We start from the raw sequence: 24,792 nt of genomic DNA on the forward strand, positions 1-24,792 counted from the left end.
ACACTAGAGCAGGGGAAGAGTGTGAGGAATTCTCCCCCTATGAGGAAGGAATGGCAGAGACAACATGTGATAAACGGACCGAAGTTCCACACCTCACTGTGCTACTGCAGGGACAAGGTAGAGCAAATCTGAAATGAAGTTAAACCCAGGAAGAAGGGAGGGAAGGGAGAAAGGTATTTTAAGATTTAGTTTCTATTTTATCGTTATCCTACACTGATTTGGCTGGTAATAATTAGGTAACTTTTCCAAGATGAGTCTGTTTTGCCAGTGATGGTAACTGGTGAGTGATCTCTCCCCATCCTTATGTCAACCCATGAGCCTTCTGTCAAGTTTTCTCTCCCCTGCCCAGCTGAGGAGGGGAGTGCTAGAGTGGCTTTGGTGGGCACCCAGTGTCCAGCGAGGGTCAACTCACCACAGTCCTGCTTGAAGTGACACCCTTCACTTGCGTTTACTGAAACTCAACATATTTTTTCATACTATTTTTCCAGGTTGACAAGATTGCTTTGAATTCAGCTGTTGCCTTTCCCCTGTTCTTCCCAGACTTCTGCACCTCCTTGCATCACACGATCAAGTCACTTGATAGACATAGTCTGTATTTCACAGTCTGAGTGATTAGTGAGGAGCTGGACAAAATCAGGTCTGGGACAGACTTATGCAGAGCTGTTCTCTGTGCCACCTACAGAAAACTCTCTGGATACATTTATCAACCAGTTTTGTGCCAACCCCACCACAGCTTCACTCAGATTACATGTCCACAGAAGGGATTAAGAGCATTTCTTGCCCCTATATGCACCAACGAGCACCTTATTGGAGTGCTGGTGTGGGTTCAGGTCTCATTTGATGAAATTAGATTTGGACCTGAGATCTCATGATGTTATATTTGAAAGTCCCAACCACCAAAACACTGAATGAGAGAGGAGACCTTCTCTGTGAGCCTTTCTTGGTCTTCAGACTATTTTGTCTGCTGTTCCTCTTCTTGTAGCAGTCCTTCATGAGAGCCAACTTTAAGTTAGTTCATGTTCAGTGACTACGTAGTAATACGTAGCAGAGGATAATGGACAACACAGTCAGCTGCTGTGTCTTGGGGCCATGGTTTAGTGGTGGATTTGGCAGTGTTAATGCTTGGACTAAATCATCTTAAAGGTCTTTTCCAATCAAAATGATTCTATGATTCCACAAGTACCAAGAGGGCTCTGTTACAGTCTGCAGAATGATGTCTTTGTGCATGACACCAGGGTATTTTTTGTGTACCCAAGAGAGAGCAGTAGTAATTTTTAAAATTGCAACGTCCTCTGTCATGCAGAAGCCAAACTTGGTGCAGCATTGATGCTGTCTGCTTGGATTAGACCCCCTGGTGACCTATCCTGCCAAATGTGTCCAGTTTTCCGTAGAAGTGGTTTAGTTGGTTCCCTCTAAATACAAGCCTGGGAGCAAGTGAGGCTGCCTGCAATGTGAGGAAAGAGGAGGCCTTCTGTGCAGGAGGTATGAAGGCTAGTGATCAATAACTGCAATTTATTTAAGAGTTAAAAACTGCCATAAAATTGCTTCCAAGCACTGTAATAAGTCAGTAATTTCAGCTGTGTTACAATTGAGGCATCTACAATCAGCTCCAATCACTGGAAGGCCTTTTGAGTTTGATTATTTTTATCTCTTCTTTCCTAATGACTGTAGCTAAACTAGCAGAAGAAAAGGAGAAAGTGATTGCAAATTGTCATTGGTAGAACACAAAGTCTTTCACAGTAGCAAATAAAGGGCAGGCTGTTTCAGAACCAACGGCAAAGTGGTTGAGATGATCCATGCATACCTCTTGGGTGCCAGTGTCATGTCAACAATACATGATTTGCTTGTAGATTTTTCTGCAACACCAGTTCATAAAAACATGAATTAAGAGAAATGGCGAGGGGAGAAATGAATCAACACAAACTGAACCGTGATATGCACAAACAAGGCCCAAGGTGTGTGCCTGAACTGACAATTTTGACCCCTACCCTCAATTGTACACATTTTGTACTTCACTTCAATGTGATTATTTCTTTCAACTACTGACATTTATTGAAGTTTTAGCAAATGTGAGATGTAAATGGACAGATGTCTGTTTGGTTAAGCAAGGAAAGCCCTTCTGTAGTAGTCAGCATTGAAACTGATTTGTATTGAAGTTAAAAGGACAGAGTCAGATATGGAGGCACTTGCACTATATCATAAGCCTGCCATTTGTCTTTTGCTGTTGGATATGAATTCCTGAGGCAGTTTATTGTGTCTGTAGTCTTAAAGCAGGAAATAATTTTACTTTTATCCAAAGTTATTACAGAAAATAACACAACGATAAACATGTCATCTAAAAATTTCTGTTAAAGCATCTATTCAGAATTGTCATGAATCCCACTGAATAGTAGGATCTTACTTAAGGCACTCTGCATTTAATTAATATCCTGCTCATTAGTATCAGTATTAATACAGTTTAACTCTCAGTCTCCCAAATTTAATGCAGATAGACTTATCTGGAGCAGCAGCCCAAACTGTTGGTGCAAGAGTCAATAACCATAGGATAAGGGATGGGGATTCATAACTCATCTCTATGTGTTCTGCTCCCAGAAGGGATGTAGGTGTCTGCTGCAGGAGGAAGGCGCACCATCCCACCTGCCCCACGAAGAATCTCTGCAGGCACTGTGCAGAGCTGTTGTCCTTGTTTCTCTGAGCTTTCTGCAGCCAGGAGGGTTTATCATGCTGGTTAAACATGCTGGTGGAAGTCATGCATCTGGGAACTTGTGAAAGGAAACAACGTACGTCCCGAAGTCAAGTTCATTCAAAGAGGAATCCAAACAGAGAATTGCCTAAAAGCTTCATGTTTTATTTTCACAATTTCTCTTGGTCAGAAGGTAATATTGGTGAAAGAGAAAAATTATCATGTGAGACAAAGTCCTGAGAAAAGCTCTGTGCCCCAAGTCTTTTCCATGCTTTCCAATATGGAGCTGACAATGTTACAAGTTTTACTGCTACCAGGCTTGGGCTTCCACTGGCTGACAGTGCAATACAAACAGCAGTGGCTCATCTGCGTGGGGAAATTAGCTGGAACTGTTTGGCAGGGACTGCTGTGCAGTCACTTCCCGTGGTGAGCATTGCAAAGGAGCACCTGGGGAGCTCTGCTGGGCAGTCCTGGTGTGTGCAGTCCCCGACCACACTGCCCCATCCCCCTTTATACACTGTCTTTAAAGAGCTGCAGGCTGCAGCTGACTGTTTTAACACAAGCCATTTCATTTCTCAGAGCAGCAAAAAACATGTTCACATCAAGTCCCAAACATCTGTTCTTCCAGAACCACTTTCATTACCGGAACAGAGGATGGGTAGGAAAACAGAAGTCCATCATGCAGGGAGTGTAGAAGTGGGAGAAAATGGAAATTTATTGACACAGGGCTATATAAAATAATAAAATTTTCCAGGGTAATGGGAAAAACTAAGTATACCTACTCTGACACTCTCCTGCTCGTTAGTTTAATGTTTGTATCTTTCTGTTGCTATATAATTAAAATCTTACATGGTTTTAATATGCAGTGCAGATCAGATGTCACTAACACACCAGACCCTGTTACTTGTAATGCAAAATCTAGTGTTTCAGAAACACTTCCTTTCTATGGAAGCTGAGGACTCCTTTACAAATTCCACATACTGCAGAGCAGTGCACTGAACTTGCCCTTCCTGATTATTGGTCACAGACCTACAGAAAATTATCCCTAGGGGACTACAGGTCACAGGCTGAGTACTCTAGAGGACTGGGGTTAAGTAATCTGGGCTAACATCATAGATATCTGAATGCCTTTGGAATTCTCAGCGTCAGCCATCAGCTGGAGTGAGAACATGCACAGGGACAGCTGTTTCAGAGTAGTGGGAGAACGGGAGGTCTCCATTCTTGCTTGAATTGCAACTTTTCTGTTCCTGGAGAAAACAGCCTTCACTCTGTTCATGAAATGGGACTTTATAGAACAGGGTTTTTTTCATCTTCATTTGCAATGCAAGAATTTCAGCAGCAAGGCTTTTATTCTATTACAGAAAAGAGGTAGATATTCTTTTTCTTCTAATCTCAGACCCAATTTCTTTCTCCAAAGTACAGTGTAAAATCTATACACCTGCATCCTACACTGCTGTAATGAATAGTGCCATGACCTGCAGCTGTTCTGTCTTTTCAGTGAAGAGCAAAGTCAGGTCTGTTATTCTTCCAGCTGCAGCACTTGGCTTTCCCTTGATGGCTGAATTACTCCCTTTAGTTAGGTTGGCCAGGTAGAAACTTGATGGTTCAGACACTGTAGGACTCAGACATTAGCACATTAAAGACAGAGTTTCGTGGCTTTGCATGGGGCTCTCTTTCTATCTAGAATGAGTTTCTTCTTGGCAGTTAGCCTGGCTAAGTCAGATAAAAGATACACATTTTCTTGAGCTCTGTCTTGCTTTGTTCCTTCCTTAGCCATGCTGAAACATGAGTTCAGTACAACTAACTTGATATTTAAACCTGCCTTCCTTGGAGATGTAGGCCGTTGGGTAGGCGAGGGGTCCTCTCTGGGTCTTGCCTGGAGGCCATTTGCAGAACAAGCAGCATCTGCAAAGAGCCAAAATCATCAAGACCCAATGACCACATCAGCCATGTCCTCGGGTGGTCCATTTGGTGTTATCAGACCAACAACCCCACTGGGCTGAGAAATTCTTCAGCCTCTCATCTACCCCTCAGCCACTCTTGTGGCTGACAAATACAGTACTGGGGCTGAGGATTTGCAAAAGCTGCACAAGAGCCCACCTACACGTTTTTTTTTTCAGCAGTTATTAACTACTGGGTATTGAGGCAAGTCAATCACTTTTACAAGCCCAAGCTTCATGCACTCCTGTGTAAGGGTAGTGCTCAAAAAGGCTAAACCAGTGCTCCCTCTCCCAGTGCCAAATGGAGATCTTCACTGGGGTAAGGACAGTAGCTTATCGCCACAAGTTCTCCCTCTCTGTATTCCCTTACAGATCTCCTAGCTGGGCTCTGTGCAGGTATTCAGCATAGGTGTTAACCTTAAATTCTGCTAGAGACTTAAATAAATGATACAAAAAAAGTCCCATTTTGGGCATGAGATCTCTGACTGCTGTGGCTTTAACAGCATGGTTTTATTTCTCTGCTGCTGGTATTACACTGGGCAGCACTTCAGAGGCTGGAAGAGAAATAGAGCAGATTGGTGGCAGATTTTGAAGGGAGGTGGCCTTGGGCCAGGAGAGACATAAAGATTAAAATCTTAAGTTTTTGTATTGGTTGTTTTGTCTTTTTCATTTCATAGCCATTTTAAATTGTTGCCATTGTATAGTCTGTGCTGTCCTGGCAAGTGCCCTGACTGCTTTCACTACTGTGCTGAAGGCTGATTTGAGTCTGTGGTAAATCTGGGGATAAGTACTTGTGAAATAAAAAGACAAAACAGAGCATCGAAAAATTGATGCTGTCTGAGGAGGAAAAAGCAACTAAATCCATCTTGTAAAGATAAGGTAAAGGAATACCAGATGGCAGATTTGCCCTTGTATGCTGGTGCTGAGTACTGCCTCCAAAAAAGGTCTGGAGTACTGTCTCAGAAAAGGTCTAGTGGTGGAGTTTATATTTTTATGTTACAGTAGTGAACAGAATGCATCTTGCAATGAAAAAATCCAGCAGGAGACATAAAAAGTTCCAATTAAACATTCTCTTTATTGGGGCCTTGCTCCAAAATGGCACAAGTGATAAACGCTTAGAGTGCTCATCAGTGCTGCTAATGAAAAGACCCAGAGTTGCATCTTACACTTTTATTTGGATTTAGATCAACACCACAAATAAGATACTTTGGTCAAACACAAGAACAGATTGCTATGCCGCTCCTTCCTGGCTGCAGTAAGTACAGTAATGTGTAAAAAAAAAAAAGAGCTGGTTCTCCTGGAACACTAAATGTAAATCTTGGATTGGCACATACATCTAATAAATACGCTGTTTGACTTAGCACTTTAAAACGTAATTGCACATGCAAGATGTAACCAGGCTACTGATCACCTTCATCATTGTCCCTGTCCTATTTTTACTTTATAAGTTCTTTGCTTGCCTTTTTCCCAGCAAGAAAAAAGAATATAATTCGCTGCTCTACTCAGTATTTCAGTGATTAGTGCTGATTTTGACACGTTTAGCAGAGGTCACATTGAGGCCTTCCTGATAGAACTGGTATCTCCTCTACAGCTTGGCTTGCAACACTATGCAGATAGCAATGGAAGTCCACTGAAGTGAAGTGAGGTGAGAGGCCTGCCCAGAAGCTGACGAGGAGAGGTTAACACCAAGCAAAGATACAGTAGAGGGACAGGCGTGAATGCAGTTCTTACACTATCAAGAGTCAATACTACCACCACACAAATAATGACATATCAATAATATATTGTACAAGCTTATACAGCAACACATGTTGATTTGCAACATTGTACAGTTTAAATCTAAAGTGCACAGCCTCAATCTGAGGTGACAAAACAGTACTATCAATATAATAAAGGCAACACAATTACAGACACTATTTATTTCCTCTTAGGTCATATCCTCATATTACATTGAACCAATACTCCATTTATCTATTTTAGATGAAATTAAAACCACATTGCACTTCTTTTTTTGTCTTCAAGTATTTTAGAGACAGCAAAACAATATTGCTTTACAAACACAAGTTGGCCATTTAGGCAATGTTAAAACCAAAACTTTAGTAGGGTTATAAGTAGACAGGTCTAAGCTGCAGAACTCTTACCAACACTTCCAGATGTTGCAAGGAGAAAGGATAAATTTCAGTTTCCATGCCAGAGACACCTCTAAAGCTAAGGAATGAAGCATCAAATAATTTCTGCAAGAGCTGTGCCCATGGTTGTGAGACTCTGTAGGGGCTGTTCTTTGGCAGATGTAGCCATATCTCAACTTTGTTGTAGACAAGGATGGAGTCCAGCACTGTGAGAATCCTTTGACAAAACAGTTTGTTAGATCCCATCCCTGTCACTCAGATTACAGTCACATTTAATTTAGGCCTTGTCTTGCAGACTTGTACATCTGTAAGAAGTCTTTACCTTCTTAATGTAACTGCGAGGTTTTCAATAGAGTTTGGGACTGCTCACAGCAGAAATAGTTTTGAGATAAGAATTTACTCAGATGTGGCTTTTTTTTTTTTAATAGGTTTTTTAAACACAGAACACAGAAACCATCCAAATACAACCTTATTTCAGTCTTGATTAGCACTGTATATTGATTGTGCGTCTGCTTAGGCCACGTGGGAAACATAATTAGGAATAATAGCATCCTATTGTTGTACTGTAATTGATCTCATTAAGTGGTTGTAAGAGCTGCAGTCCTCTTGAGGTTTTTCAGTAACCAACCCTGGAGATGTACAATCCATATGACATGGAGAAAGAATGTATTATGTGGGCTTGTCTTTTAAAATAAGCAGTAATAAATACTTGAGGCACCTCCATCAAAAAGAAAAAGAATTCCAGTTAATTTTCAGCTTCTGTCCTTGCAGTTTTATAACCCATATAAAATAAAAATATATAGTTTACAAAATAGGATTTTTTATATATATATATATATATTTCCTTTTGTAAAACTATACTTATTTAAATACATTTGAAATGTTGCTATAGGTAAATTAGAAATTCTCTTCTAATACTACGAAAAAGGCAAAATTCTTTCACTTTTAAACATACAGCATGTATATTCTGCATCTCACCACCCCCTCCCACTTCCCCCAATTTGATTTTGTCATAATTTTGGGCAACTTTGGCATCATTCAGTCTGATTGCTTTTAATTTGAAGTAATTACTGTGTTAAAATTTGGGGTAAAATTTTAAGTATCTTCTGGTCTTCCTTATGTGTTTCAATGAAGCTTTTTGTGCAGCTATTTATTAAGGAGGCATTCTAAAACTCAGGAAAGGACTTTAAAGGAGCCATGTTTCTCGATTTTAAACTGTACTCTACTCCAACGCCACAATATAGAAATAGATTTACTTTGGAACAAACTACAAATACATTCGCACAGTTTGTGACAACTTAATTGTCTACTTAGAGGTCCAGGAACAGATTTTCACACCCAGTTATTATAAATCTTGTCCCAGGCGTTCTATTTCATCAATCAGGAAATCAATGTCTTGGTGAGTGGCCGCAGGGTTTGAGATGACCATCCGGAAGAAGTTCACTTTGTCTCCCAGGGGCTGATAGCTCACCATGGTCGTGCCATACTCCATCATCCTGGCTTTTATCACTGGTGCCACCTGCAGGGTAACAAAAAGCAGGGGATGATGATGATCATGATGACTATTATTACTGTCATTATTATCAGCATTATTTTCATTATTATCATCATCCTCATTAGTATTAAAATAGGGTATACTTTCTTTTATTATAGAAGACAGAGAGCTACAAGCAGCTGAAATGAAATTACATCCAATATTAATAAAAACATTAAGCCCCCACTAAGGAGTAAATGTCACATTGAAAAGGCATTCAATTTATCGCATTTCTTTGCCCTCCTCTTAAAATGACTGGGGAAATTTCCCTCTGCTACTTCCTCAATATTGCTGACAGGGACACAGTAGCTGGTTTTTGTATGTTCAAAACATGGCTACAATTGTTTTCATATGCCAGGGTGCTGTAGCATTGTTGAGCTTTTGCTGCCCTTGCTGGGTTTAATGACTGCAGTTCACAGTAGCTTCAGTACATGAACATGTACATGAATACGTGCTCTGGAGCTCAGGCAAAGCCAGGGAATGCCACACCTGGACACCAGTGCAAGGCAGCACCAGACTGACCTGCAGTAAAACAACCATAGAGGTTGCCAGAATCTCACCTTGCCCTGTGCCCTGGGAGATTGTTTTGGGGATTGCCTGCCTGCAAGGGTTTCACTGCCTACTGCAGGATACCCTGGAGGACACTGCTCACCTTCATCAGGCGGCTCGTTCGCTCTTCGCTGTTCTCCATTCCACGCAAGCTGGGAGGTATGTACCAGAAGCAGACATTGGTGTGCTGAGGCTAAGCACAGAATAATAATAGTTTACGTTGTAAGAAATGCTCATAATATCTCAATTGCAATTAAGTTCATGCCTTCCCTCCCTCTCATACATCATCTTGTGACAGCAGTCAATGGTTTCATTATTGTGGTCCACTGAGAGTCATTGTCATTATTAATGCAGAAAAGATAATTTTGAGCAATTTATTCCCAGGGCGTCAGATGCAGAAACACATCATCCAGCTGGGCAAATATATTTATGCCTTTCTGAAAGGCATCTAGATTTTGCAGCTCTTGTCCCCTCCAGGGGCTGAAGGGATCATGTGGCTAAGGCAAGGGTCTATTACAGATAATTTTGAGGTGAGGATTGTGTCATTTACTTTTATTACATGACAGAATAATATAGAATCTGATTCTGTAAACAGGAGCCACAGGTGGTGCATAAGACAGTCTAAGATTTTCTTACATTTAATGAAATTTATTACTCCTCAATTTGATTCAGCTAGCTGCTGTATTAATATGCATGCACCACAGCATCTTAGCTTGTTTGACATCTATGGGAGCACTAAGCAGAAAGGCATAAAGTAAGAACTAGTTGACATTTTGTGCATTTTTCCCATCTCTCAACAGTTGCCTGCCTTGGTATGTTCCTTGTTGCTGGATGCTAAATGCATGTTACAGCAACTCCTCCTGCTGCCAGTTCCTTCACTCATCATCAGACCCAGTGGACCAAAGTCAGTGATGATGTGAGAGGTGGGGGAAATAAATTCCACAGTGGTATGTTGATATGAGCCTGTAATCTCTGAAGAAACATAGTGATGTTCATCCTTGCTCTCTTTTACAGAACACCAGCTAACTTTGTAACGGAGGTTTCTACCAGGCCTGTCCCCAACCCTGACAGCTGGAGAGGCTGCCCACAAAGCGATGGCCGAGCACAGCAGAGGTACAGCCAGCCAGCCCAGGCTGCACTGCCTTGCCCTGGGTACTGTGCTCCAGCTGAGCTCCTGGCATCCAGGGCTCCCATCTCAGCCAGACTCCCTCCAGACTGCCTAGCAATATTTGCACCCCAGACAGTGGTGCAACCTCTGTCCCATGAGCCAGCTGGGCTTCCAAGCACAACCAGCCCCTGCCCTGCTGATTCCACCCCATCACAGCAGGGACCTCAGTGCAGACAGTCCCTCCAGGTCATCCATCCCAGTTCCCCTGTGACTGCCCACCTAAGAATGCTGATAGAACCGCTCTGCACATCTGTCCTTTCAGAACTGTGTGGGGCACTGTATCTCTCACTCCTAACAGACCCTGCCTTACGAAACTGCAACTTGTTTTTATTATGTAAGAGCTGGTTCTAATTGTGCCTCTGTGGGTTGTGTTAGGCTGAGATACCAGTGTTTTGTTTCAGCAGGGTTAAACTGAGCAGACTGAACACTTATGCACAGCTGTCCTTGTTCCCTGCATTCTATGAGGAAGAGAGGAACTGGCACAAAACCAGGTTTTGTTAAAAGGGTCCCTGCTTTCTGTCTCATGCTGTTTGATTTGACCTGTTGGTAGCATCACAAGAGGTAATGAAGAAAACACAGTTGACCGACTGAGAAAAAGAAGTTGCACTACATACCTTTCCATCAAACACCATTTCATACCCTTCTCTGTTCTTTATTTTATTGTATAGGTATTCAGCAAGTTCCAAGCACTTATCAATTTGTGCTTCAAATCCTGTGGTTCCCTTTACAGAGAGATGAAGAAAAGAAGTTTTGTAAATATCTGTTCTATGAATTAAAAGGGCAAAAGGACCATGCAATACTTGCCAACACATCAGCACAAGTCACCACTCAGAAGTCTCTGTGAGATCAGCTAAGGATCTGATTCTATGTGGTGAAGGGCACTTTGATAAGCAGAGCTCATTTATCTCTAGCTCTTGCCACTGACACTCCTATAGGCAACTCTGCAAAATAAGCATCAGGTACTTGCTTGATTCTCAGGAATATTTTGCTGAGAACCTGAATGGCACCTCTGTGACAAAGGGTGCCTTTGGTAGATTTTGCAGAGAGGCAGGGGATGTTTTTGGATAGCTTGGACTGGCACAGAGGGGGGTTTCAGGAGGTGTTGAGTTCCAGACATGGGGAGTCTCCTGCTATTTTCAGAATAGGGGATTTTAATCTTCCAGGAATGATAGCTGGGACCTCTCCAAGAGCAATTTTTTTTTATTTTTAGTCAAGCACAGAATGGGTAGATTCACTTTTAGAGCCCAGTCTGACGCCTGTGAAAATGCACACTTTGTTTAGATACTACCCTGCCTCTGTAGTGTTCTTCTCTCTTCTTTTCTAACAGATACCATATAAACTCAGAAGCTGTGTTTTTAAGAGCTGCAGAAAAGCCTGCTTTTTCTTCTCTGGCAGAAGTCATAATCCTCTCTGTGACATCATAATTGTTCCTGCAATCACCAACTGTGATGCCTCAAACAAAGGATTCATCTTCAAGAGGGAGGAAGGGGAATAAACAGCTGCAATAGATAAACTCTTTAAGGAACACACATCCTATTTTGTAATGTTAATATTACAAGCAGAGTGTGAGAAGAGAAAAAACAGTACAAGGCATATTGAAAAAACAGGCTTTAGGAGAAATGTCTCTGAGTAACGGATGCATGTCCCTGCTAAATCTGTTCTGGCAGTGCAGAACTGACTTAAAAGCCCATGTCATTATCCCTCTGGGTATAGACATTTCGAAACAGAGTAGAGGTAGCCCCAGGAGAAAGGCTTGGAGTAAAAGAGACGTGGCTAAAATTGCCTGCTACTCTGCAGACCCCAGCTATTGCATCCTCCTTTACAGACTCCCACACCTCCTCAGAGGTTTAATGAAGCATGAGAATCTTTAAGGCTTTCTGGAAATGAAAACAGTGATGTCATCTCCTCTGAACCAACCTTAGGCAACCTGACATAATAGACTGGATAAATACGTGCAAGAACTTACTTAGCAATATAGAGAAAGTAATCATTAGAGCTGGTGTTTACAGATATCCCAGTGAAGAGTTTTTGATGAGTTTTGCTCTACTCCTCCGAAAGATTACTTTGTATCTACTGCATGCAATGAAACTGGGTATTCCAGTCTTGATTTGCCATGTGTAATTTCTGAATATAATTAAAACATCTTTTTATTTCCAGAAATCTTTGTAACAACATTCCTAGGTATATGATTTATGCCTGCAGTTACACAAGGCAAATGCTATGCAAAGCCATACAGTTCAAGTTTCAAAATCATGTGTGCTGCTTTGAAGCTCCATTTTTAAAAGTATAAAACCCTCAGAAAATAATAATGTTCTTTCTTTCCTGTTATATATGTGAAATTCAGGTCAGATATTTTTTAAATTTATGATTACAGAACCCCCTCTGCCGGAAGTGTATCTGTTGTGCATTATTTTAATACAAAGAAATGCGCAGCAGGCTGTCTTACCTTTGCCCTCCACATCAGCCATAGCTTGAAGACATCAACGTGCCGTCCACACTGCAAAGCCTTGTCTCCCGTGTCGTAAGACAGGTCATAGTGCTTGTCTTGTTGAAAGAGGTAGGAAGCATGCATTTGATTGCAACTCTGCATCAGTCCCTTATGGACACAAAGACACAAACACAGTGATGTTGGCACAGATTTGACTACTGCTTTGAAGGTTGCTTTGGGTGAAAAACTACAAAACCCCAAATTCAGTTGAATATGTCCAAGTGCAAAAGGAAGATCAAAAAAAAAGACAAAACTAGACTTAGTTGCTCAATGGACTAATGCCTTTCAGTGCCCAAGATGCCTTGGTACCTGATCCAGCAATGTGTAAGCCACTCCCAGATCCAAATCATTTTTCATAAAAAGCTGGACATGGTGCTTCTTAGCATTCTTATGCTTAACTTCATTTTTGGATCTTGCCTTTTATTCTTTGTTCTGCTTCCTTTTCCTCCTTTTCTTTGAAGGTATCTTTTCTGAGTCAGACCAAGACAATTGGTGACTAATCTAAAGAATATCACAGCACTTTTCAATTGCTTTGGTCTCTAAAATTCTGATTTTTATTGTTTTCTTTCTTTGTAGGAACAGTTCTTTTCTGCAAAGCCCTCAGCTGCAGATTGGATGCTTAAGTGGTAAAGAAAGCTTTGAAGAGACAGAAGAGCATATGGCCTTTAAACAGCCAGCTAGAGCTATTTCTGGGCTGCAACATACCATTCTAAGAGGCAGCTTTTTGGGAGGGACAGAAGCCAACAAGGTGAGGAAACCTGGCTCAAGAAAGCATGAGGTTTCCTTTTTAAAGTAAAATGCAGAGAGCCACATTCTGGCTCCAGTTAAGATCTCAACCAAGTTTATGGTATACCTTAGGGCTGTTGCCTAAAATGGCAATTTCCAATCCAAGAAGAATCATAACATGGCTGTTTATCATCAAGTCTAATCTTTATGTGTAACTCAAAACTGAGATAGCAAAATGAGAGGGGGGAAAAAAATTGACTTTCTCCTAATCTGAGCCATCTGTTCTCACTAGAAGTCAAGGATGGTACTGACTTCAGCCAGGCAGGATTTGTCTTGGGGAACTGACCCAGAGGGCAAATAAAAGCCAGTTTCTCTCTTCCTAAGTGCAATCACTTTGTATACAATCTGTTGTACAGCTGTTAGCAAAACAGCAACCAGCTTTTTGATAGCTGGTCTATTAAGTGGTGGCTGTACGGCAGCTGTCCCAGTAACTGATGGTTATATGAAAATTACAGGCTTGGAGGGTAACTCAAATTCTAGCGCTAAATGAAACATCTACTTTTTATTCCAAGTGCACTTAGTGCTCCATTTTTACTTCCATGTGCCCCCAAGTGGATATATAGTTCAAAGCTGGGCAGGAATATCATAAAAGTCTAGAAAGTGTAATGATGCCTTGATTCTGAACCAAATGTTGTGCTGCGTGTAAACCATGACATTCACCCCAAGAGGACCAGAGTTTGCCTGCAGTTACATCTTATGCTACACAGCAATTAGTGGGGTTACACAGTTATGCAACCACAACTTAACCATGGACATTTTGAATGGGAAGTCACAAAACTCTGTAGAGATATTGCCACTGATTGCCTCATTTCTGCTAGACCCCTGCTTTAATTCCTCTTGCAATCACGGCCTAAGCATGCAAATAGAGGTTTTTTCTCTGTTCTTGTTATAATCATCACATTAGCAAATATTAGCTATGACACAGTGATGAAGAAAATATCCAGGATTTTCAGAAGCAAAATGCCAGAAAGGAGCAGAGAAGCACGTATAATGTGACATACCTCTTCTCTTACTAGCAGGGCTGAACACTGCAGTGGGACGCCCATCATCTTGTGAGGGTTCCAGGTCACTGAGTTAGCCCTGGGGCAGAAAACCACATGAAACTCAGACATTGTACTATGTGATGAAACCCCAGAGGCATTTAGAAATAGTTAGAATAATACCGAACATGTAGCAATACTCACTTTTTTCTTTTTCTGAGCAAGCAAAGATGAAAATAATCATGGCTGATATTAGGAAAGCAATGCCTTCACAGGGGACTAATCCACTCCAGTTGGCTTTTGGATGACAATCCTGGCAATTTACCACAGGATAATTGTTCTATCCACTAAATTTAATCAGTGTTAAACTTTCTGGGGAGTCATATATACTTTACAAATACAGGGCAAACTTCCTAAAAACACCCACTTGACTGATGAACATCCTAAAATTGCACAGTCAATTAAAGACGCAGATAGGAAGCTGGCAACCTAGCAGGTCTCCCTCCCTCTGATTCCAGTTTCAGCAAGATTTTAGTAATTTGCTCACACAGGCATTTTTAAAAATTCCTTGAAATACTTCTGGGTATCACTAAGTCTCTGAGTAACCTGGAAAACCTTGCCCCAAGTAATTTTCCTTTTTGCTCTGATGGTGGCAAAATTTCGTAATTTTTGCTTGGCTACAGCAAGTCACACAGCTACCATAATATGCACGAAACTGACCCATCTTGCCAGAAAAGAGTCTGATCCTGCCTCCCTTCAGTACACATGTGTTGGAAAAACTGCTGTCAGTTTAGGTTTGGGGAACAAACAGAGAACTGACACAACACGGTCTAGAGAAGAGGCAGTTGGGACTGTGGTGAGGGCTGAATGGAAGGTTGTCCAGTTGTTTATTATTTTAATTTTGTGTTATGCTTGACTGGTTGTTTTCTAATTAATATTGTTACATAAGATGAATTAGCTGATAAATGTATATATTTGTATCCTATTGGGCAAGCTGTCAAGGATGCATAGTGCTTGTGATTTCATCTAGTGCAGCAATTTGTATTTTTGGCATAAATCAGTCAACTGAGGCATGTGGAAACTTAAAGGACCCAGGACATACTTGCAGGTAACACTGATGTGAACAGAGGTGAGCATGTTAGAATCTAGCAGTGTTTTCCTTGGCAGGACTTGGAGACAGTGCTACAGGTTTATGTACCTCCTGCCAAATTGCTTCTACTCCTTTAAGGCAAGCAAATTCAAAATTCACATGGACATCAGGCAGTACTTCTGTGCTTTCTTCTTTGCTATTTAAATGGGACTGTGCAAGTGCCTGATGCAAAATCTGTAGGGAACAGGCAACATCTGGCCACTTGGCTTGGCTTTTTGAGTATTTGGCAGCTTTTAATCAGCTCAGTCATCTGATTACAACACCAAAGCTAACGATTCCAAACATCCACTCAGGTCTATGAATTTCCCTTGATATGATACTTTTTAATTTCATTTGTGCCTATGCAAAATCAGACAGAAATTCTTTAAGAGACCTCTAAGTAACAATAATGGTATGCATTTTCTCAAGAAAAAGGATTACTTACTGACAACAGCCAGATGTGAATTATGGTCACTTATTTACCTAATTACATACCAATTGCACACAGAAAAATAATTAATTATGTAAAATAAAAATCCAACATTTTTCATTTGTTATCAGTTATTTTGGGCTTCTGTCATCAGTATGTGTTTGAAGAAATTGCTGACCAAGACAAACAGCGAAGTAAAAAAATCTACAGGAATCCACAGATGTTTTCCAAAAGCATCTCATGTTTGCCCAAATAACAGAGCACCAAGAACCTACGTGATTTTTTGGCTGTGGGTCAAGGATAGGAAAAAAAGGAGTATTTTTCCTTTAGAGATTTCAAATGGATGACAGGAGAGATTCACAACTGGAAGAATTTGGTCCTGAGCCATCACTAAATACAGACTGATGCAATCACTGACCAGCCACAGCCCCCAGAAGGATGCCCAGACTCTCTATGGGAGCACTCACTCACTGCACACATGCTTTTCTCACTTGTAGCTGTCAACCCCTGCCTGAGCCTCTGGATGGGGGACACCAAACTGGAACTCCTGATGTTGGCCAGACCTATCTTCTCCATACTGGGGGCTTGTGCTTCCTTCAGGGCGCCTTCGAGCACCTTGATATCTGCCATGGAGGACTGGAGGGCATGGTAAGGACAGTCCTGCAACTCGTCCTGGCTGTGACAGGAGTATTTCTGCTGGACTGTTACCAGAAGGATGTGAATACTCAGAGCACAGTGTGCTGCAGTAAATGTTCCCTTTCCTAACAGCTTCAGTTCTCTTCTACTCAGACCTGTGATGACTCCATTATCTACCATGAAACAGAAAGGTCCATAAAAGGCCTGCTCTAAAGGTTCCCACACTTAAGATCTGGACAAACTGAAATGAGTTGCTGTGTCCAGCAAGCAAAGGAACAGCATTCAAAATAACAAATTTCCTTAATTCACTGCCAAATATATTGAGATCGTGCTTATCAAAGCACTCAATAAAATTCAGTGGAGTTCTGGATCTAAAGCATACTATGTGGAAAATGCTCCAAAGTAAATTTAACCTGAACTTATTCCAGCACAATTTGGGCAGCAATTTGGGAGGCAAACACTTTGTTTCATACTCTGCCATCACAGGCAACAAGGCAGATTCTGCTAACTTGCTGGATATTTGGATATATGTCCCTTTAATGTATGGTATGTAAGTCTGGAGTGCTGTAGGCAGTCTTAACTAAATCAAATTTATAAAATCGTTGGCTGCTTTCCAAATTTTGCATGAGAGATGCATGAGAAAAGAGCTGAATCATCAAGGTATCTTCCTAAACTCCAGGATCAGGATGAGGAAGTTGTTTGTAATTTTAATCAGCAAGGAACAGAAATTTGATTTAGTGACAAAGAAGGAGGAAGGGAGTAATGATTTACTCTCAAACATCATGAACTTCAGGAAATACAGAAATGAGAGTGACTCCACCTAGCCAAGTGTACTGCCTCTGGAAAGTGGACTAAATAGGTGACTGGGAAGAATTCAAAACAGGGCAAGCACCTATGAACTTTCTCAAAATACTTTCTGAGCTTCCCTCATTCATGGCTCACAGAAACCCTGAACAGTCTTTGTCTTTCCTTGAATGTAGATAAATCTTAACATCCTATGGAAAGGATTTCCACGGCTTAACAAAATGATTCTGAGTAACCAGCTGTTTTTAACTTTAAGCTCAGTCCTTCCAGCCTGGACTAGCATCACTTACGTTCATCTGCATTATTGGCAATATTTATGAGCTCAGGACTACAGTCATGTATATATCCAGGCACAGATTTACTGAGAAGACATCAATAACACAGTCTGGAGAGGGCTATTCTCTCCGGAAGTGACAGAGCAGGACATGTCCTAACTGCAGGTCCATCCATGTTTTATACTTAAAACCTCGGCGTACAAGACCTACAAGATTCATTTCTTAAAATGAAATTGCTAATTCATGTTGGATGCTGAATCAAAGAACACTGCAGAAACTACTCTGGACCTCTGAATGTATGGTGGAAGAACAGAGAAACAAGCACAGAATGTCTGCTGTTTATACTCCAAGACGAATTGCCACAATACTGTAGCACAAAGGCAATCAGCAATACTGCTGCAACTGGAAGGACAGTTTATGTGATTTCTCCCTACTGTATCTTGGAGATAACATTGATCCTTAATTTTTACAGGCATTGCTATGGTAATCATAAGTATGTTAAAATGCATTTAATGAATGTCTTTTATTGATACTAATAAATCATACCTTTCGATGCCATTTAACTTCCATTTGTGTTTCCTTGACATCAGGAGCCCACCACCCCATGCTCCCTGGAAGGCAAGACACATTTTCTTAATGAGAGCTCTGCTTTCCTCTGTGATGACATCTGTGCATTCCCATCAGTTTGGGACCCTTTTTATCTTGCTTATGTGGCACATTCCAAAATGACCAAGCAGATGGAGCCTGAGGCATGAGCTGTGCTAACAATTTTCTTCCAGTATCTTAGAAGCAGCGGTTAATAGCCCCTAATCCAAGTGCCCACCCTTACCATCTGCAAACCCCTCACTTGCCCCTCTGACACCAGCACATCGGGTTGCCCATGCTGTAATTAACTACTTGCAGAGCTGCTCCTGGGTCAGCTGCCTTTTCTCTTGTAGTAACAAACCAGGCTGAGATCTCAGCTGCTCTGGGGGATTTTCATCATATTTTGGACCCATTACTGCTTGCCCTCTACTCATTTGCTTTCCTCACAGAGATCTGGTACAAGCAGGCATTTCATGTGACTGAGAAGTATTTAAGGTAAATACAAATTGTTCCTTTGAATTATACTGATTTTGGCTGACACAGTAATGCAAAATCAAGACTCCAAAATCTATGGGAAGTCAATTACCAAGCGTTTTTGGAGAAAGGACTTGCAAAAATGACATAGAAGATTTTCGAGGGCTGAAAGATGATCCTTCAGAAACATTTCTTGGCAAGAGTCTGGATAAAGCTAAGTAGCCAATCTGATAAATTTCCCTAGCACTTGCATTAACCTGATCAGCAATTTGCAGTACTTTATTCCAGACAAATGTAGCCTTTTCCTTATGTATTTATTTTGCAGCTGCTGCGGAAGCTGAGCCAGTACTCAGTACGCTTCTTATGTATTTCTTTACTAATGGCATTTTAAGATAAAGCTGAAAGCCAAAAGCACTCAAACTAGGTCATCTTAAATGCCCCAGTTGCTACAAGTACAACTACAGTCACAGCTCCCAAAATATCCCTCTGACCTAAGCCTTTCAGAGGAGTGGGAAGTCAGTGCTTGGATGTTAAGACTTAATTTCAGGAACTAAATACAATGGGTTTTGTACAAGATTATACCCTTCAAAATGAATAAGTTAATGCTAATACACCTTGTAATCCAGCCCTCCATGTGTGATCGAACTTACATCCACGTGCATCCAGATTTTGTATTTCTTGCAGATGTCTGCAATAGCTATGAGAGGATCAAATGCCCCATACACTGTTGTCCCAGCTGTGGCACTCACCAGAAAAGGAACAAATCCCTGCAAGAAAGCAGAGAGATGTTATAACTGTTCAGAGTACTGCAGCCCCCTCATCCTGCAGGAGCCTCAGCTCCCCTTGTGGTGCCCCCACAGTGACCCCACAAGCGTCTCCCAGAGGACATCCCTGCTATTTTACACTGGTTTTCTCTAAGTTTAGATGCCAGGGATATTATAGTTTCTACCTTAAGGTGGCAGCAAACTTCCAAACCAGCATCCTCCATTTATTAGAATGCATGAGACAGGTAAGGGCTCAACAGAACAATTCTCCTTCACACCACCTGCCTGAAACAAAAAAGTCTGCACTGCAGGATGTCACATAAACAAACCTCAACCAGGCACCATGGTGAGACAAGCATTTCTTCTGGACCATGCCCTGAGCTGCATTGCAATTACCCCAGTGAGTGTCTGGACATGCGGTGCCTGCCCCAGTTCTGTCAGTGGGAACACCTTGTCTGAGGGTGTCTCCTGGGGCAGTGGTCAGGGAAGGTGTGGGGCTTGCCTCCAGCCCCATCCCTCATGCAGAGCAGGGAGACAGCTCTTTGAAGGTAAAACCAGCAGCCTTCACAGAGAATCTCTTGGATTCCCTCTGCTAAATGCTGTGCCTCACAGTAGAGCACTCACCAGCCATCACTTCTGCACTATGAGGTCTGGGGTCTGCGAAAATTTATACCAGCGTTTCATTTAAATTTCATTTGTAGTTACATTGATTTCATAAGGAGTACTTAGAGGTCAAGAGTAGCTACTTTTTTTTGCAGAACTGGGGGTTCAAACCATCAAAAAAGTCCAAACTTCCTTCTGCAACAGTCAGTAGATTTGAGTGGCACTCTAATGTCATTTTGCCTCATTTTTTTATATCCTGTATTGCTTTTCTTGGAAAAAAATGTGCTTTTAATGAAGATTTGTGCTATTAATCAGCTTTGACTGCTGTGTGTCTAGTGACTATAAATGTTGAAAAGTGCAGGGCTGAGTTCACTGCATACTTTAAACTGATGTTTTAATTCTAGCTTCTATTAGTGAACACATACAAAAGTGTGTGCATTTTTAGAGATATGTGGATTTTAGTTTACCTTCCACTGATTTGGTGAGTCTGTGAGAAGTATTTTCAATCCATTAGAATACAACAAATTCCCCAAAATGATTACACTGGTTTTGACAATATTCAGCTGAGGAACTGCATCATAGGCTGACGAGGAGGAGGATGTTATGCAGAAAAACATATAAAAAGAAAGCCAAATAGCTCATGGATATTATAAAGTAGCTCTAAACCTATTTTCTCAGCAACTCTTGCCTCAGTAATTGGCAGGCTACATTTCTGAGAAATAAATCAAGCTTAATGGGCAAGGCTGTGTTGTTTTACCAAGGAAAGCAAATGACTGGCTTTACCATTCTTTGTGTTTTTTTCTTCTTTGGAAGCAGAAAAGCTGGTAAACTTACTTTTTGTTTGGCTTCAACAATTCTTCTTTCAAGGTCTGATGGGATCATTTTCCCTCTGGAGCAAGAGAGAGTGATATCAGTAACTTGATCTTGAAATCAACTTTTGCTGTTACTTCTTCATTTAATAGGAAACCCAGAAGGTGCAAAGTGACTTTTTTGCCCAAGAGTTATGCTGCATTGAAGAGCACAGAAAGACTCTGTCCATTAGTCTGAGTTGACTAATTATTTAGTCAATATATTTGCAACAATATGGTGATGGTAACTGAGAGAAAGTATCTCATGGACACCCCATTAAAGACTGATGCTGTGCCGTGGAGCCTCTTGGTCCTGTTTGCAGTTACAGTCCTGGGAATAAGCTTCAGGTTCCCAGGGAGAGGCTCAGTCCAGCCTCCCAGGAAGTTTGCTGGTTGCCAAACGCCATGGTCCTCTCTCAGCAGGCGCAGAAAATGCCAGCTGAGCTGCATGGCCTTGAGCAGCGCAACTCAGCTGTGCTGTCAGCAGCTGTCTCTGCGTTCCCTTCCCAGGGATGAACTCGTTTCAAAGTGACTTTTCCATGGTTTAGTGAGTAACATGTTTGCATTTGCTTGAAGCAGGGTGTGAGAAGCTGCCAGTCTAGACTCGCTATATTCACTGTCAGGCTCTCAGACTGTATTTGCAACACTGCTGGTATGAACCACCTACTTCAGATTCAGACTCAGTTGTGTAAGGCTTGAAGGCTAATTTAGAAATCCTGTAAATTAACTAGGTGCAAGATAAAACAGTGCTGATACTGAATATCGAGACTAAGGTTTTCTTTGCTTTAGACACAAGCAAGTCTATAAAAGAAGAGGCAGTATGAATACCATCAATACAAACATGGTAGATTCCCATATTAGAGAACTAAAGTCTTCACTGGCTTTAAATGTTGTACATTTAGACTGATACAAATTTTTAAAGACTTTTCCAGATTTTTTCTTTCACTAGGCCCTCACCTCCTGCTGCTATAAAAAAAGAACAACCTTTATTAAAGTTCAAAATGAAGTTACATGGAACCTAAAAAACCCATTAGTTTTAGTTTCATTTTGCATAAAAACACTTGAACTGTTTTCATGGCATTTGGATGCATGTCCTTCCTTTTAATGATTAATTTATTGTAATAAGATGCTGCTGGCTTTTTAAGTTTTCATCCTTACATATCTTACAATAAGATGGTAATAATGTCAGTAGAAATGGGTTTGTACTGCTGACTTTTTTGGCAAAATCTCTCCCACATATTCAAAACAATGAAATACTGAAAGAATAACTAAAAATAAAAAGCTCTACAAATCTAAAAATTGGCCCTGATTTTTCTTGCAGAAGTGCAAGGAATGTCTAAAGAGTATTCAGCTCCTTGTGAGTTCCTCCCAGACACATGTACATGTTCAGAGAAAAGCAGTAGTAGTCTTATCCTCAAAAAGTGTTCCTGGGATTGTTAGATGAATAAAGAAAATAAAACCATGTCAAAGGAGGGCAATGGGTTCCTCCTCATCTAAACATAATTTTGATGATGGTCTTTAATAGTTTCTGATTTAGTGAGCTTATGCATAGAAACATGCACAGAACTGGGCAGATGCTTTCACTGCCCAAATTCTATTACCAAAGAAAGTGATTATCCAGCCCCTGGTCACATCAAGTAGATGCAGGGATTTATGGCCAGGAGAGTCAGTACCCAAGCAGTGTCAAGGTTTACCAGCTAAACCAGGTAAACTTGCAGGTGTGGGTCAGAATGGGTAAGAGCTAAACCAGGTAAACTTGGCAGGTGTGGGTCAGAATGGGTAAGAGCCACTAGGAAGTATGCTTGGTCATACTGAAAACGTCAAAAAGGTATCCAGGTGCTCCTTCACCCTTCCACAGGCCCACATCTTCACAGACGGTCTTCTCAACCACACCAGCCCCCATCCTGTGCAAACAATTTGCTCTGTCCCTGTGGTGTCAGTGAGCCACACAGTAATCCTGCTGTTTACTTCAGCGTGGGCAGGCTAACCATGGTCTTCACAGAAAATCATCATGCTGAATTCACACAAGAAGAAAAGGAAGACATGACTTTATTGATCCACATCCATCCTTAGTGAATAGAAACAACTGGGGATTTATTTTGATGTGTATTGGTTGTTTTGACGTCATTAAATCCCCTTCAAGGTGTGTTCAGTCTTTTGTTAATAAAGAGACAATAAGACCATAAGTCAATATGAGGCGCTGTGATTAGAACTGTAAATTGCTTACTTGATGCTTGTTTTTTAATGTGGGAGCAGGGCAGTTTGATGAAAGACCTTCCATTTCTGCTAGAGACATAATTAATTCAACACCTTGTAACAATGAGGGACTCAAATAGCATTTTCTATTGAAAAGACTCTCAGAATCCATAAGAACTGTTCTATTTTGTCCCACAGAAGGTGTTTTCCCTAAAATTGAAAATTTTTATCAGAACATGTTGATTTTGTTAATATATTTTGCTTTCTCAAAATGGGTTTTCACAGAGAATCAGAACCTTTTATTTGGCTGGGTTAAGCAAGAAGTTATCTACCACCCTTTTTTGGAGCCTGTGTGACCTGCAGATTAGCGGCCTCCTTTGCTGTTGGTTTCCAGGGACCATCATCCTCCTCAGCCTATGCTTCCCACAATGCTGCCAAAATCCTTCTCTTTACGTCCTATCACAAACATGTCTGTATCAAGGGCACAGAGGGAAATGTAATCCAGCTGAGAGAGATGGGGGGGGCACGAAGTAACAGAATTACATTAGCAAATGCTCCTAAATATTTCATTCCTGTGGAAGGCCCACTTCAGCTCATTTTAATGGATCAAAATGTGAGAGTCTGATTTGACCAAAACAAGCTTCCTCCTGGTTTCTTAGCACAAAATGTAAAGAATGATGTTAGTTTGATATCCTGTTTGATATCAAATGAAAGAAATGAAAGAAAAAAAAAAGAAAGAAAAAAAAATATCAGAAACCTCTGAGGAAAGGAACTTTTAAGATTTTTTATGAACTCCAAAAATGGATCCATAAAGAAGCTACTAACAGAGACAGTTCCTCAAGTGAGAAAAATTAGTGTAGAGCAGCTGAAGATGGCAGTGTTATGACAAATTATACCAACTGCTGACCAGATCCTACATGTTGTCTCTGAGCTGAGCACCTGGTGATCCTCTCTTATGCACCACAAAAAGAGTTGTATTTGACATCTTTACTTACCTTTCATCACATCTAATCAAAATCACACTATCTGTACCAATACCCAAGGCCGCAGCTCCTTTCTTCACAGAAAAGTGACTCTGAAAAAATACATTCATTATTATTTATTGGTTTTATTATTTCTTATCTAATTTAATATAAAACACTACCCTCTTGCAAGCCTTTCAGCAAGAAGTCCCACAAGGCAGTAATTCCATTCAGAGCCCTTTTGGAAATTGATCACTGTAATTTGAGGCTTCAAAGCCAGTCACTACCATGAACTGGAGAAACAGCAATCACTCTAATCTGGGTTTACTCCTGGAATATTACATACACAATTGTGGTCAATGCTGGACCCTGATGCATACCTGCAGCTTCTATTGCTTGTACATATTCAGCTATGAGCTTGAGTTACTGAAACAAAACAGTCTTCCCTAGAGAAGTCATTTAGTTTGTGATGTCCAGAGTCATGTGCTACAATGTATCTTCTGCCCAAATAATATACTGAGAGAAATTAAGATAGGAAGCCTAATTGTGATCTCATGCCAGTGAAAGCCAGTAATAACTCCTACTAATAAACAGAGCTACTGAAGTTTAAGATCAGAATAGGGCTATTATTATTATTATAGTAAGATTATTAGTTAATCTGTGTGTACAAAATAAAATGTGGAAGTTACATACTGGAGTGCAAGTCGGCCTAATTTTCTCTCACTCATAGGACTTAGCTCCCAAGTCAGTATTGATTTACAATTCTAAATTAAATCCCAGTGATTATGATAATGCAAAAGTTTTATATCAAATTATAGCCCCAAGAATC

The 24,792-nt window shown here is 40.9% G+C and overlaps 1 protein-coding gene across 1 annotated transcript in view; it reads right to left on the reverse strand.

Annotated features, from left to right (window-relative positions):
- Positions 1 to 5,678: 5,678 nt before the first annotated feature.
- Positions 5,679 to 24,792, reverse strand: part of GAD2 (glutamate decarboxylase 2) — a 41,516-nt gene continuing 22,402 nt past the window's right edge. The window contains exons 8-16 of the mRNA XM_039548715.1: positions 23,997 to 24,076; positions 20,792 to 20,846; positions 19,241 to 19,357; positions 18,078 to 18,142; positions 14,279 to 14,357; positions 12,450 to 12,599; positions 10,618 to 10,725; positions 8,939 to 9,028; positions 5,679 to 8,271 (exon numbers count right to left, since the gene is read on the reverse strand). Coding sequence (XP_039404649.1) covers positions 8,098 to 8,271; positions 8,939 to 9,028; positions 10,618 to 10,725; positions 12,450 to 12,599; positions 14,279 to 14,357; positions 18,078 to 18,142; positions 19,241 to 19,357; positions 20,792 to 20,846; positions 23,997 to 24,076 — 918 coding nt within the window. The 3' untranslated portion in view covers positions 5,679 to 8,097. The remainder of the gene's footprint in view (positions 8,272 to 8,938; positions 9,029 to 10,617; positions 10,726 to 12,449; positions 12,600 to 14,278; positions 14,358 to 18,077; positions 18,143 to 19,240; positions 19,358 to 20,791; positions 20,847 to 23,996; positions 24,077 to 24,792) is intronic.

This window comes from Corvus cornix, chromosome 2, assembly GCF_000738735.6.
Source record: "Corvus cornix cornix isolate S_Up_H32 chromosome 2, ASM73873v5, whole genome shotgun sequence".
In the NCBI taxonomy this organism is placed as follows: Eukaryota; Metazoa; Chordata; class Aves; order Passeriformes; family Corvidae; genus Corvus; species Corvus cornix.